The sequence below is a fragment of the Leptopilina boulardi genome, unplaced genomic scaffold, assembly GCF_019393585.1.
Source record: "Leptopilina boulardi isolate dan_hultmark-lab unplaced genomic scaffold, ZJU_Lbou_2.1 LbouV2_393, whole genome shotgun sequence".
NCBI classification, from domain to species: domain Eukaryota; kingdom Metazoa; phylum Arthropoda; class Insecta; order Hymenoptera; family Figitidae; genus Leptopilina; species Leptopilina boulardi.
In genome coordinates this window covers 101,709-116,386 of record NW_026137966.1, presented here as the reverse complement: position 1 = coordinate 116,386, position 14,678 = coordinate 101,709, and the positions used below count along the sequence as shown (strand labels likewise).

The following is a 14,678-nucleotide window of genomic DNA, read 5'->3' as shown; positions in this document are numbered from 1 at the left end:
ATGTATTTTGTTCTCTACAGTAATGACTGTTTAACTATGTTAACTTTGTTTTAAATATAATTAAAAAAATTTATTAACATTAAGAATAAAACGTGTAATACGTAACTTTAATTTTTGACCTATATTTTCTTTAAACCTTACGTAAGAAAGGGGGGGGAGGCTAACAAAATCTTACTTAACCTTACATGGGGGGAGGGGGGGTTTAAAATTGGCCTTACGTAATTTGTACACGGCCCCTAATTGTATTTTATATAATACGTCAAATAAAACTAGAAGTTGCTGTGTTTCTTTTTTTTGGAAATAAAGAAACCACTTGCGGAATGATCGCACCAAGCTAGAAAACTAGAAAATTCTTTTAAAAAAATCTTATTTATACACAATTTCAAATTTCACAAATTTGTATAAATTCTAAAATTTTAATCTGTTTGTTTTACTTATATAACTTTCTAGACTTCAAAATTTTGTAAGCTTTCATGACCTTTTTTTTAATATTAAATTTTTTTTCAACTATAAAAAAAATAATATAAAGTATAGGAACTTGATAAAATAATATAAAATATAGGAACATGATAATGTGACAATTGCGACTGACGACATAACAGTGACGTCAATCTACAAATGTGAAAATTCAAATTCTTTCTCTGTAGTATATATTTTTCTTAATATACTACTATGTTCTGCATTTAACGATTTCTACTTAACGTGGAAAATAAGTGTTAGAGTTATCCCTCAGAGAACCGGATATCCTGGGATATTCTAGGAGTATCCTGGGACATCTTGCGGATGTTTTGAGGATATCCGTATGATGTCCTGTGGATATCCTGAGGACGATTTTGGGATATCCTAGTGATATTTTAGGGATGTCCTTTTCTCAAAAGGTGTCCTCTTTTTAAAGAGGAATGCTCCCGGTGCAAATTCACATAAGATTAAAGAACGTTTCAGAATAGCTATCTTTCTTTTACATGAAATTTTTTTTTATTTTTCTTTCTGTATTTTATCCATATTTTCTAGGGATAATGTTCCGTAGTATCGATTTTTTTTTATTTTTGATTCTAAAATTAAATTTAATGTTTCTACCTTCCTTGGACCATTAAAAAAAATCAAATTTTATATACTCTTTACCCAGTAACAAATTGTCACGTCCCGAGCAATGGTAGACTTTATTTATTGTTAAATAAATAATTGAGAAGCAAGTTTAGCTGATTAACAGATTGGTAAGATCTGCGTTTATTTATAATGTAGGATCGCGTCACTTTGAAAGAACTAAGGGTTCTCGTTAAATAAATTATATGCACATTCCCTTTTTAAGACGATTTATTGTTTAAATGTTTTATAGAATAAGAATTAGATGTACTTACAGTTATTATCTTAGATTCAACTGACAATTAACAGGCTGCAACCGGCTGAACACGGCTGTCACACAGGTTGCAATTATAAGATTTCAGTTCGTTAATATTCACTCATATACACGACTTTTACACTTTATTACAATTATTAATGTTTTTCTAAATGTTGCATTCACGTTACAGTACCTTGATACAAAAGAAACTTGTTTCTTTATAACGGAATCAACTTGCACCGAATTGGAAAGAGAAGTTCTCACGAAGACCAGCGTGAGATTCAAACACGTCAGCAAAAATGCAATGTCCAATGTGCCTCGTGTATTTTCCCTGCTTCTATTCTTTATTACTTCCTAAATTCTAAATTATCCCACCTAGACCCCGAGGTAAAGACTAGAGGCATGTCGCAAAATTTCAATTAACGCAGTACAACTTTCCTCGCTCATTAATAAACACTTCTCCTGGCTCTGGTTTGGCAAAAGAGTTTCTTAAGTTTGGAAACGCCGCGACTAAGCTCGTCCGCGAGTCGAAACCCGTGTTAGATCTTCATACAAAGTTATAAGTAAACAAGGGCGGACGAAAATAAAATTAAATTCTTCACCCGGCAAAGTCCAGTGGAAGCCAACTTGAGTAAGAATTCTAATTAATTATATGATTAATTGATTGGAATTCTTGTTATTCAACTGGCCAGTCCGTACCTTTACGTAACAAATAGTTTCAATTTTTCTTTCTCTATATAGTGGCTTGGCGGAACGTTCTAAAAGGATAAACGATGCCACATAAAAATAAACAGAATTACGAGTTTCTTTTCTCACACACTTTCAGTTAACTTTAAATTCTGGCAGCTTGGTGCCTCCCCTAACCTCAAAATTGATAATTTTATATTAATTAATTTTCCGGTTTGTAACAAACATAAAGGTGCTTTTATACCTCAAATTTCGATCAGATGAACATTATTTCTGGACCGTGAAAATGCGTGAAAAGTCATTTTCACGGCGGGTATTTTTGAATTGTTTTAAACAAAAAATGTTTTTTTAAGAAATATAATATTAAATAATTGTCTTAATATGTAAGAACACTTTAAAAAAATGATAGAAAGATGATTTGATTGAAAAATTTAGCAAATTTTGCTTTAAAACATTTCTGCTACAAGAAAGTGTAAAATGACGATGTTTGTGAAATGGTTTGTACAGTGTACATGTGTACATGTTTCTTTCAGTTATTCGAAACAATTAGTTGAATTTAAATTTATTTGATAAACATTTCAACTTACCGATTTATTTTCAGCACTCATTATTTATTACAAGTTAAAAAGAACCGACATAACATAAACAAAATTCTGAGAGACACTCACAAGGAAGAAGCACTGTACAAACCATTTCACAAACATCGTCATTTTACACATTCTTGTAGCAGAAAACGTTTTAAAGCAAAATTTGCTAAATTTTTTAATCAAATCATCTCTCTATCACTATTTTAAAGTGTTCTTACATATTAAAACAATTATTTAATATTATATTTCTTAAAAAAACATTTTTTGTATAAAACAATTCAAAAATACCCGCCGTGAAAATGACTTTTCACGCATTTTCACGGTCCAGAAATAATGTTCATCCGATCGAAATTTGAGGTATAAAAGCACCTTTATTAATTGTACGTTCTGAAAGATAAAATATAAATTTTCAAGAAAAAAATTAAAAACCTGCAAAATTTATTTGTTTATACATTTGCATAGGATACATTTTTTTATTATATCGCTTCTACATAATTTTTTAAAAATGTTCCGATTTTTATTAAATATGGCTAATTTTCGTCAGAACAATGATTCTCTACAACTTCACAAACAAGCAAGCTGTTTGAAGAACACAGCTATTTGTTTAAAAGAAAAATTTGAATTTTTTTAAACAAATAGCTGTATTTTCCAAACGGCTTGCTTGTTTGAAAATCACCACTGTGAAGTTGTAGAGAATCATTTTCTAAAGAAAATAATCCATATTACATTGAAATCAAATCATTTTTTAAAAATTCTGTAAAAGCAATATAAAAAATTTTTTTATGCATTGAAAATTGTATAAACAAATAAACTTTGTAGGTTTTAAATTTTTTCTTCTTGAAAATTAATATCTTAACCTTTAGAATGTACAATTAATAATATTATTTTAATTATATAAATGTTAATTAATTATATTTTTCTAGAGGTCTGCATTTTCGAGAGTAAACGTCCTTAAATAAAAAGTCACTGTTTAACCCCAAAGAAAAACATATATTTTATAAAGTTGAGATAGAATCAAAATACTAGTTAGTACATAGACTAAAACAATGTGTTTAATAGAGTTTTTATCTGTGTTATGTATATAGTGCACTAAAACTTACCAAAATCAAATCAATAATAATCAATCAATATCTAGTAAATCAATATTCAATAATTCACTATTCCACAAATTAATATTCAATAAATCAATATTTCAATATTTAATAGATCAATAATCCACAAATCAATATTCAGTAGACCTGAACTACACTATACTCTGAACAACCCAATTTCCCTAAATTAAAACCCAAGGAAAATCCATGATCATTTTTTGGAAAAATTTTCCCATATCAAATCCCATGTCAAACCTTTTTCAATTTTTTGGTATAATTTCCCCAAATCAATACTCAAGTCAATTCTTTTTCATTTTTTGGAAAATTTTTCTTGTATCAAATCCCATGTCAAAAACTTTTTCATTTTTTTGGTATAAAGATTAAAATTTCCTCAGGAAAACGTTACGTAATTTGTGAACGGTCTCATAATTGATAGTACGCATGAATGAAACGCGTTTTATATCTAATTTACTTTTTAAATATATCTCAAACTATTTTGAGCATATCATTCTGTTAACCAAAAAATATTTTACATTTAATATTAAATAAGAATTATATTGTTCGCAATTTTGAATAGGAATTATATAGCACGGAAATTTAAATAAGAATTATATTGCACGGAAACTTGAATAAGAATTGTATAGCACTGAACTTTCAATAATACTTATATGGCACGAAAATTTGAATAAGACTTATATTGCATTGCAGTTTCAATAAGCATTATATGAACGGGAGGCGTCGATTTGCACTATTCAAAAAAGCAGAAAAAAACCTTTGAAAAACATTTAGGTCAAATTTTTTTTCATTTTTTTTGTTAAAAGTTATAATTCTTCAAAAATTCACTGTTTAAATTTTTTAACAAAATTCAACCCCCCCCTCACCTACAGCTTTTGAAAATACCTAACAATACTTCGTGGTTAAAGTACCCCCCCTAAAGCTAAACTATGTGCAATGTACTGCTCAATCCGATCAATTTTTTTTTCACTTATGTTATTACACTAGAGGAATTTTACTATACATATATGACGTTTATTTAATTATTAAATTTTTTTTTCTTATTGAAAAAATTATATTTTAAAGGTTTAAATATATCAAAAAACATCCACAAAAACTTGCATCAGTTTATTTCAATGTGTTTGAGAAAAAAATTCCTGAAATTTTCACATTTTTGAACCTTCTTTAAAGTAGGTAGTACATGTAAAAATATTTCTTTCTGGTTGAATCCTGCATGCCTAATAATTTTTTTGTAGGTATATTACAGTACGATCAGTATATTTCTGTCTGCATTACCACACTTCACATAAGTTTAAACTGTTTTGTTTCAAGTTTATATATTTTTTGTGTTATAGTTACCGGGATATGTTTGGAGTGAAGAATATCAAGTAGAGGTCTTTTCTAAACATTTTGAAGCTTTTGATAAACTAAGAGCAAAAGGTTTCTTCATTGGTGAATTCATATGGAATTTTGCTGATTTCCGCACAGCACAAAGTAAGTACAAATATTTATAGTTGAGCAGGGCGAGTTGGGGTTATCTCAAAAACTAATTTGTGGTGGTGGTGGTGGTGCTGGTCATTGGTGTCATAGATACACGGTCTCAAAACTAAATAGGTAACACTAGTGTCCACTGTTCTATTAAATTTATTATTGTTGCTACAATGTTATCTCTGAGAAGCATGTTTTTCTAACCATAGTTGTCTTGTTTCATCAATGCTATACACTGAAAAAAAAGAATATAGAATATGTTTTAGGTCGCTTCTACAATAACTTTTATATGAACGATAAATCGTCGATTGTGCAGCAATTTAGAGATCCTCAAGGGAGAGTTGACGCATGTTTCCCCTTCCACTACTTTTTCCGGTAACCGGAATCGAAAGTGATAAAAAAATATGATATACTATTTGTCAAAATGAGCGGGATCTTTTAAAATGCCTTTAATAAACACAATTTCAAACAACCGTGCTCATTTCGAACAAATCAAATAAATTTTGGATTAACTTCTGATTCCGGTTACCCTCTACTAATGATAGTTCAGCTCGACTTACGTTAACTCTCCCTTGAGGATCTCTACAGCGATTCAGCTCGATTAGAAGCGCAGTACTGCCAACTACGGAAATAAAATTTTCACATTTTTTACAGTTTTGGTTTTGTTTACAATCTAATACATAACTTCCAAATCTGTTTGGCGATTCTTAATCTAGCAAGGTTAATCAGATTAATAAAACTTGAACCAAAAAACAGATTTGGAAGTTATGTATCAGATTGTAAACAAAACCAAAACTGTAAAAAATGTGAACATTTTATTTCAGTAGTTGACAGTACTGCGCTTCTAATCGAACATCGATGCTTAATCGCTGCGCTGAACAATCGACGCTTTATCGTTTATCTACAACTTATTGTGGAAGCGACCTTAGAATTCGGAAATTTTTGTCGTATAACTAAAGTGAATGCATATATGGCAATTTTTGCTTTATTCCCAGGATAACGACAGTTATATCAACAATTTTAAAACTATATTTTTATTATGAAAATGAATCAAAGTTCTTTTAGAAGTATTAATAAAGTAATATTTAAATGACAAATAAATATTTGTTAACAAAATATTTATGCTAAAATTTGTTTTACACGAATGTCATATTCGCTTGATTAATAACATGCATTTCTAACCTTAGTAAACCAAGCAAACATTTTATTATAAAAACGGATCAAAGTGTTTTCAGAAGTATTAATAAAGTAATATTTAATTGATAAATAAATATTTGTTAACAAAATATTTAAGCTGAAATTTTTTTTACACAAATGTCATATTCGATTAATTAATAACATGCATTTCTAACCTTAGTAAACCAAGCAAACATTTTATTATAAAAATGGATCAAAGAGTTTTCAGAAGTATTAATAAAATAATAATTCATTAATAATTAAATACTTGTTTAAGAAAATATTTAAGCTAAACTTTGTTTCACACAACTGTCATAAACGCTTGATTAATAAGATGCATTTGTAACTTGAGAGTAAACAAAGTAAAATTTGCCTTTTTCTACAGAAACAATTGCCATATATGTATTCCTATTGAAATAAGACACCTGTAGATTTGTTCACATGTAATTACACGTGTAATTCGTTCTTTTTTGAAAGTCATTTTTCAATAAATTCTACATGTAATTACACGTGTAATTTATACTTTGAAACTTTTTTGAAATTTTAAGAATTGTTACACATGGAAATACACGTGTAATCGATACTTTGATACTTCTCGAAAATTTTATTTAATTTTTACACGTGTAATTCATATTTAATTTTTTTTTTAATTTCATAAATTGTTACTCGTGGAACTACACGTGTATTTGATACTTTGACATTTTTCAAACCTTTTGCACGTGTAATCGATACTTTGATACTTTTCGAAACTTTTATTAAATTTTTATTAAAACACGTGTAGTTATACGTGTAATTCATACTTTAAAACATTTTTAAATTTCCAAGAATTGTTACACGTGTAATAGATACTTTGATATTTTTCGAACATTTTATTTGTTGTATTGTTGTATTGTAATACCGAAATTTTTTGATGTATCGTTATGTTTTCCGACCTCAAGAATACAAAAATCACATTCTTAAAAAATGTCATTCCGTGTGTGTGTATAAACACTACATTCTCTTGAATATCTCGAATACTATAAGAGCTAAAGAGTTATTTTTTTTAATTGTAGGTCTTACTGGCGAACAAATAATGAAAGTAGTTTTAGCAATATTAATAAAGATTAAATATTATTTTTTTTGCATTTTAAAATTTTTGAAAAATCGATTTTTACCAATAACTTTTAAAAAATGTTAGTATACCTATGAATATTTTTCTTTAATTTTGTAGAGTTTTTTAAGACGCATCTTTTGAGATAGAATATCATTCTATCCAAAGTTATTTAATTTTTAAAGATTAAAGAAACACGTTTTTTTCCAAAACTTTAAAAAAGTGTATTGACACCAATGGATATTTATTTCTAGTTTTGTAGAGTTTTTCAAGGCGCATCTTTTCACCTATTTTCGAATATCATATTGTTACTTTATTTAGATTTATTAACATTTTGAAATTGAAAATTTTTGAAAAACCTTTCTTTTATGCATTATTTATTAAAAAATCTTTATGTATCTTTAAAAGTATTATGAAAAACTTGGAGAATATTTAAAAACGAATCAATTGACCTATTATTGAACTTTTTATTGTAAAATATTACTAAGTTATTAATGTTAGAAATCTATCTCTGCAAATACTCAAAAAATACAACTGAACACCTTCTGAAAATTATTATAATACCAAATAAGTTACCATAAATTAATCACAAAAGATCTCCATGGGGAAGCAAAGTGTTCATTTGATGAACACAAAAAGTTCATACCTCAACTTGGCAGCAGTTTTTTTTACTCGTGTAATTTGTAACGATTAAAATAATCATTTTGATTATTTAATTAAATATGTCCTTGTTACTCATTATGGGTGTATAATTCCTATTGTATTTTATTTCTATTGTAAAAAAATAATTTGAATTACTCCGTCGTGAAAGTTGTAGATGGAGCGCTCGATGGTTAATCGAGCATACGACAAAATCGCGTGCACGTACCAGGCGTCGAAAATATTGCCGCCAGAAAGAATTGCGATCTTGTACGTGATTGTGCTGCGACACAACTTTTGGCATACGCGTGAAGTTATATTTTTTTATAGTTAATAAAGAATATTTTTATATTAAACGTGTGTGGTGAATAAAAACATTATATTCAATTTATTATTGTGTATTGTCTCATTAATTGGATTAATTAAATTGGTTGCTGGTTTGCTGTGTTCACGCGTGAATATCTGGAAATCGATAGAATCTTGTCTCCTGTAATCGGTAAGTTCGATCGATTCTCTCTACATTTGATCCGTCTATGAGTGATGCTTGCAATACACAGCAAACTACTTTATTGGAATTATCGTCGTTAGTGAAAGCTTCTCTCTCTCTCTCTTGTGTGCGCTATTTATTAGTCGACACCCACTTCTTTTTATTTTCATTAAATAAAACTTAATAATTAATTAGTAACTCGTTCTTAAATTAAACTAAATTAAATCTAGTAAATAGTTCGCCACAAATTACACGTGTAATCTATACTTAAATATTTCTAGAAAATTTTACTAATTTTATACACGTGTAACTACACGTGTAATTCATACTTTGAAACTTTTTTGAAATTTCAAGAATTGTTACTAGTAATGCACTTCAATTAAAACAATCGAAAAATAACCATTTTCAGACAAGATAATTGCTAATTTATACCGAGACCTCGTCTCGCTTCTCGTTTCTCTATCAAGGAGCTTCAATTTGACGAGCATGATCAAAGATTTTTTTAATAATAAAATAAATGACAACGTGGAATAACTGTAACCTAAAAAATTTACATCTAGTACAATTCTAGGATAATATTAGTAACATTATATATCATTTTTACGATTTAAACTCATTTCAATATTAAAAACAAATATTATATTGTTACAAAATTTATATAATCCTTCTTTTACGATGTGAAGAGTTATTCCAATAGTCAATAGATTATATTTATTTAAATGCAAGTAAAGAAAAAAAAGTAGAGTACCATTTAATTTCAAAAATATAACGTTTCACTTTGCTATATATATGGGACGTTTCACGTCAACCGGCCCAGAGCTCCATCCAAAAATTCTAATCAACAAAAATAAACTTATTACGGCTCAAAATAATCGTCAGCTCATACTGCTTCGAATAAAAAGTGGCGAATTAAAAAATTCAAAACGGCGTCCTTACTGTACCATGTTTTGCAAATTTTTTTACTAACTCAGCAAACAAATGTATTAATTACCTTGAGAAAATAATTGCAACTTGTTGGATAATGGGTCACACTTATGTTTTTGGGGTCGCTGATTACGAATCTGAAGTCAGATTTTAAAAATTTTCAAAATTCAAGATGGCGGATCTAATATGGCGGACAATTTTATTAAAATTTGATCAGATTCGCTTGAAACTTGCTACTCGGGGATTTTTGGGGTCGCTGATTACGAATATAAAGTCATATTTTAAAAATTCAAAATGGCGGATCCAATATGGCGACAAAATTTTTTTAAAAATTATAAGATTTGCTTGAAACTTGTTACTCGGGGGTTTTTGGGGTCGCTGATTACGAATCTAAAGTCAGATTTTAAAAATGTTCAAAATTCAAAATGGTGGATCCAATATGGCAACCAAAATTTTTTTAAAAATTACCAGATTTGCTTGAAACTTGTTACTCGGGGATTTTTGGGGTCGGTGATTACGAATTTGAATATGGATTTTATAAAATAAGATTGGTGGTTCCAAAATGGCTAATAAAGTATTTAAAAATTCGATGGATTCGCTCAAACCTTGTTATTTGGTTTTGAGCTAGTCTACACTCGAGCCCTACTTAAGACGACCAATTTAAGCGGACTCGTTTATTGTTCGCTTCTTATTTTTTGGGAATTTTCGTAGTCCGCTTAAGCGGACGACTCACCAGAACAGTTCGCTTAATAGGCGCTCGAGTGTATGTATATTGCATAACTGCGAGTGGTTCAGTTGCATTCGAGTATCTATAAATTTCTAATTTTTTCTCCGCTGTAAATTTAATTGAGTGTGCACTTTGAATTTTTGGTACAGCAGGTGCTGATGAAAATCTCTTGGAAAGAGATCGCAGAACTCTGGCGTGGTGCTTTTTATCATAATAAAAATATTTCGTTGTTTTGTTGTGCTTTTTGGCCCACTGAAAAAGGCTTTCTGCAGTCAAAATAGCTTCTTCCGGTTTTGCTTGAAGGCTAGCACGTGTAGCTTCTCTTTTTAAAATCGCTCCTATACCATCGCATGTTCCTTTTCCCTGAGCAGTTGCATGGTAATGCCATTCAGCTTCTACATTGAAGTCTTGTTTGTGATGGCCCAGGTTCACCATTTGATATTTATTTTTATAGTGCTGTTTCGCGCCATCAGTAAAATAGATTATTTTAGTTGCATTTGGACACACATTCTTTATTTCAGAAATTAATATCTGCTGCAGAATGTATACTGAAGCAGTGTCATGCTTTGTGCACTCCGACAGTAATACAATGCTGCAGTGCTTTATTTCACCATTTTTTTATAGTAAAAGACGGCAGGGTGAACTGTGCACTGATCATTATTATAGTGGAATCCTTGAGCAGCATACTGTGCAACGAAGGCATAATTTTCAGAAAAATCACACTGCACTATTACCTCATTATCTTTAATGTTATTTTTTATCTCTTTGCAGTAACTTGCTTGATTTTTTGAGATGAAATGATGCGGTAATACTTTTTCCAAATCAACCCTTAGTTTGGCAACAAAATCTTCTGAAGAAAAACATATTTTCTGCAAAATACATCTATCAGTCGATTGCCAACAAGAACAAATAATTTCTGTAATATGTTCTGTAATGGTTCCGGATTTTTGCATAAAATACATTTTATGCAATCATTCCAGTCCTTCAGATCATTCTCAGAATTAAGGTTTAATTTTTTTAAATCTATAGCATCAATCATCATTTTTAAATTTTGATGTATTATGCATACGCAAACGCTATGTGTACCTGATGACCCAGCACAAATACAATATTTTGGTCGCAGTTCTGCAAATATCAGGATGATGTTCCTTAAACTGAGAATGCAAAACTTTAATGTCAGCGAGCCTTTTTTGAAATTTCTCTTTTTTCCCATTCACTTTAATGGAAACAGTATCTTTTTTGTTAGGCATTATGCGACTATTTACATCACACTCATAAAATTCACGAACTTTTTTTCCTGTTTCGTCAGATAAAGTTTTACCCTGTTTTGAATTTGGAGTTGCCAAAACTCCTTCAGATTTCCTTAAAATTTTAGCTTTTTTAGCCTGTCTCTCTGAGGTACCAAACTCTGAAGCAATTTGGCGAGCACTCCAACATTCAAGAGGTATTGTCAGTATCGATAAACGTAGGGGGTCATTTGTAGGCAGAGAAGAAAATTTATCCTTCATCCCACTAAGTAACTGCTCTAACTGATCTTCTCTTGACAAACATCTTTTCTTAAGTTCAGGTTCCTCTGAGAAAGATGAGTTCTGTTCGTCATTAAAATCATCTTTATTACACAAAACTCGGCATTCGCTGCAAAGTCGAGAATTTTTTGATATTTGAGGAAATTTCTCTAACAATTTATTTGAAATTTTTCTTAAGTTCAAACCCTTATGTTTATCGCGATTTAGAGGGTTAACGCACCTCTCTGTATGATACAGATAATCTAAAATCTGTTTACTTTTATCTGTCATTATCAGTGATAATTATCAATGATAACAAAGTTTATGACAGGTAATATGAAAAAAGCAAATACTCGGCAGAGTAAAATTTAACTTGCTTCTGCAAGCGGAAATAAATAGTTTTAAGAAAAACTACTTATTTTAGTCCTGAAAAGGACTGATTGAAAATATGTCTGTAAGAAATATTCAGTATAATGTTAAAAAACCTGAAAAGAATAAAAAAAATAAAAAGAAATTAACCTGAAAATAAAAAGGAACAAAAAATTTAAGACAAACTTAAAAAGGAAAGCAAACTGCAAAGGAATATACGTACCAGTAACGGATCACGTAAAAAAGAAAATTATCCACCAAAGCACTTCTATTTAAAGTATTGAGGACAAACCTCGCTAGTGAGATAGAAATAATAAAACTGATGTTCGACACCTAGCGTACGACACCGTAACTTACAGACCTAAAGCGGGAAATTTAAACAACGTAACCTTTAGTACTGTCAGCTTCACGACAATATTATAAGATTTGATGTATAGTTTAGAAATTTTACTCTGGAGAAATTTATGGCTACCTTTAGACTTACAAATATCTCCAAAATAATTTGTCAAAAACCCACCCTTAACCCCAAAAACTACCCCTTAAAAATAAAAATAAAAAGATCCTAAGAATTTCTTCCACAGGAATATATCTGGCTAATTTGAATTTACTCTACAAAATTTTTTATAATTTTAGCAAATTTAAGGCTTTTAAAGAGCCCTAAATTAAATTTTCAAAATACTACCCTTAACTCCACAAACCACCCCTTTCTCATCATTCAATTAAATGTTTTAAATTTTTCTTTCATACAAATTTAGGCTTCATTTAAGGGATCTTAAATATCGTAAAAGTAATTTTTCAAAAAACTACCCTTAATCCCCAAAACTACCCCTTAATATAAAAATTAATATTTTTTACAAATTTACTCTACCGAAATGTTTTATAATTTTAGTTAATTTGAGGTGTTTAAAAAACCCTAAATTAGATTTTCAAAGGCCACCCTTAACTCCATAAACCACCCCTTTCACATTATTCAATTAGTTGTTTTAAATTTTTCTTCCATACAAATTTAGGCTTCATTTAATGGATCTTAAATATCATAAAAGTAATTTTTCAAAATACTACCCTTAATCCCCAAAACTACTCCTTAATATAGAAATTTAATATTTTCTAAAATTTACTCTACATAATTCTTTTATAATTTTAGCTAATTTGAGGCTTTTAAATAGCCTTAAATTGAATTTTGAAAAATCTACCCTTAACTCCAAGAACCTCGTCCTTTAAATATTTAAATTACTTTTTTAAAATCTTTCCTTTCCTTTATAACAATTTCCTCTATATCATTTTTTTACAATTTAAGCACAACTGAAACTTTCAAATATTCTCAAATTGAATTTCAAAAACTGTCCTTAACTCTAAAAACCTTAACCTCAAAAATTAGCCTCATTACATTTAAGTTTACAAATACAAACAAATTTTACAATTTCATCCTCTATATTGGCTCCACCATTTTGAATTTTTAACAACTTTTACATCAGAATCGTGATCTGTGACCTGATTTTTAAAAGTTGACGTAAGATTCGTGATCATCGACCCCACAAATACCCGAGTAATAAGTTTCAAGCAAATCTGATAATTTTTTAACAATTTTGGTCGCCATATTGGATTCACCATTTTGAATTTTGAACATTTTTAAAATCTGACTTTAGATACGTAATGAGCGACCCCAAAAACCCCCGAGTAACAAGTTTCAAGCAAATCTGATTATTTTTAAAACAATTTGGTAGACATATTGGATCCGCCATTTTGAATTTTGAAAATTTTTAAAATATGACTTTATATTCGTAATCAGCGACCCCAAAAACCCCCGAGTAGCAAGTTTCAAGCGAATCTGATCAAATTTTAATAAAAATGTCCGCCATATTAGATCCGCCATCTTGAATTTTGAAAATTTTTAAAATCTGACTTCAGATTCGTAATCAGCGACCCCATAAACATAAAAGTGACCCATTATCCAACAAGTTGCAATTATTTTCTCAAGGTAATTAATACATTTGTTTGCTGAGTTAGTAAAAAAATTTGCAAAACATGGTACAGTAAGGACGCCGTTTTGAATTTTTTAATTCGCCACTTTTTATTCGAAGCAGTATGAGCTAACGATTATTTTGAGCCGTAATAAGTTGATTTTCGTTGATTAGAATTTTGGATGGAGCTCTGGGCCGGTTGACGTGAAACGTCCCATATATATACACATGGGTAAAGAAAAATATAAGAAAGAGAAATACTGTTTTCATGAGTACACTTGCACTCAGGAGAATGAGTATATATATATATGTGTGTATATGAAAGTCTAAAACATACACTAATATAGAAATCCCTAAAATACAAAAATGCATAGGTAAAATAAATTCAATGTTTAAATATTATATTAAATAATTAACAATATATAAATAAATTACCCTTTTATATTATCTTAAATATCAATAAATAAAATAATAGAAATTATTTTATTTTGCAAAATTATTATAAAAAAATTAATTAATTATTTTAAAAGAAAAAAGTCATAAATTATTAATAAAAATCAAAGAAAAGAAATATTAAGAAATGAATTTAAATCTAGAGAAATAGAATTTCAGAA

At 29.2% G+C, this 14,678-nt stretch overlaps 1 protein-coding gene across 1 annotated transcript in view; it reads left to right on the top strand.

Moving 5' to 3' along the window:
* LOC127288730 (beta-glucuronidase-like) overlaps nt 1-14,678 on the top strand; it is a 576,096-nt gene that overhangs the window by 506,113 nt on the left and 55,305 nt on the right. The window contains exon 11 of the mRNA XM_051316363.1: nt 5,054-5,192. Coding sequence (XP_051172320.1) covers nt 5,054-5,192 — 139 coding nt within the window. The remainder of the gene's footprint in view (nt 1-5,053; nt 5,193-14,678) is intronic.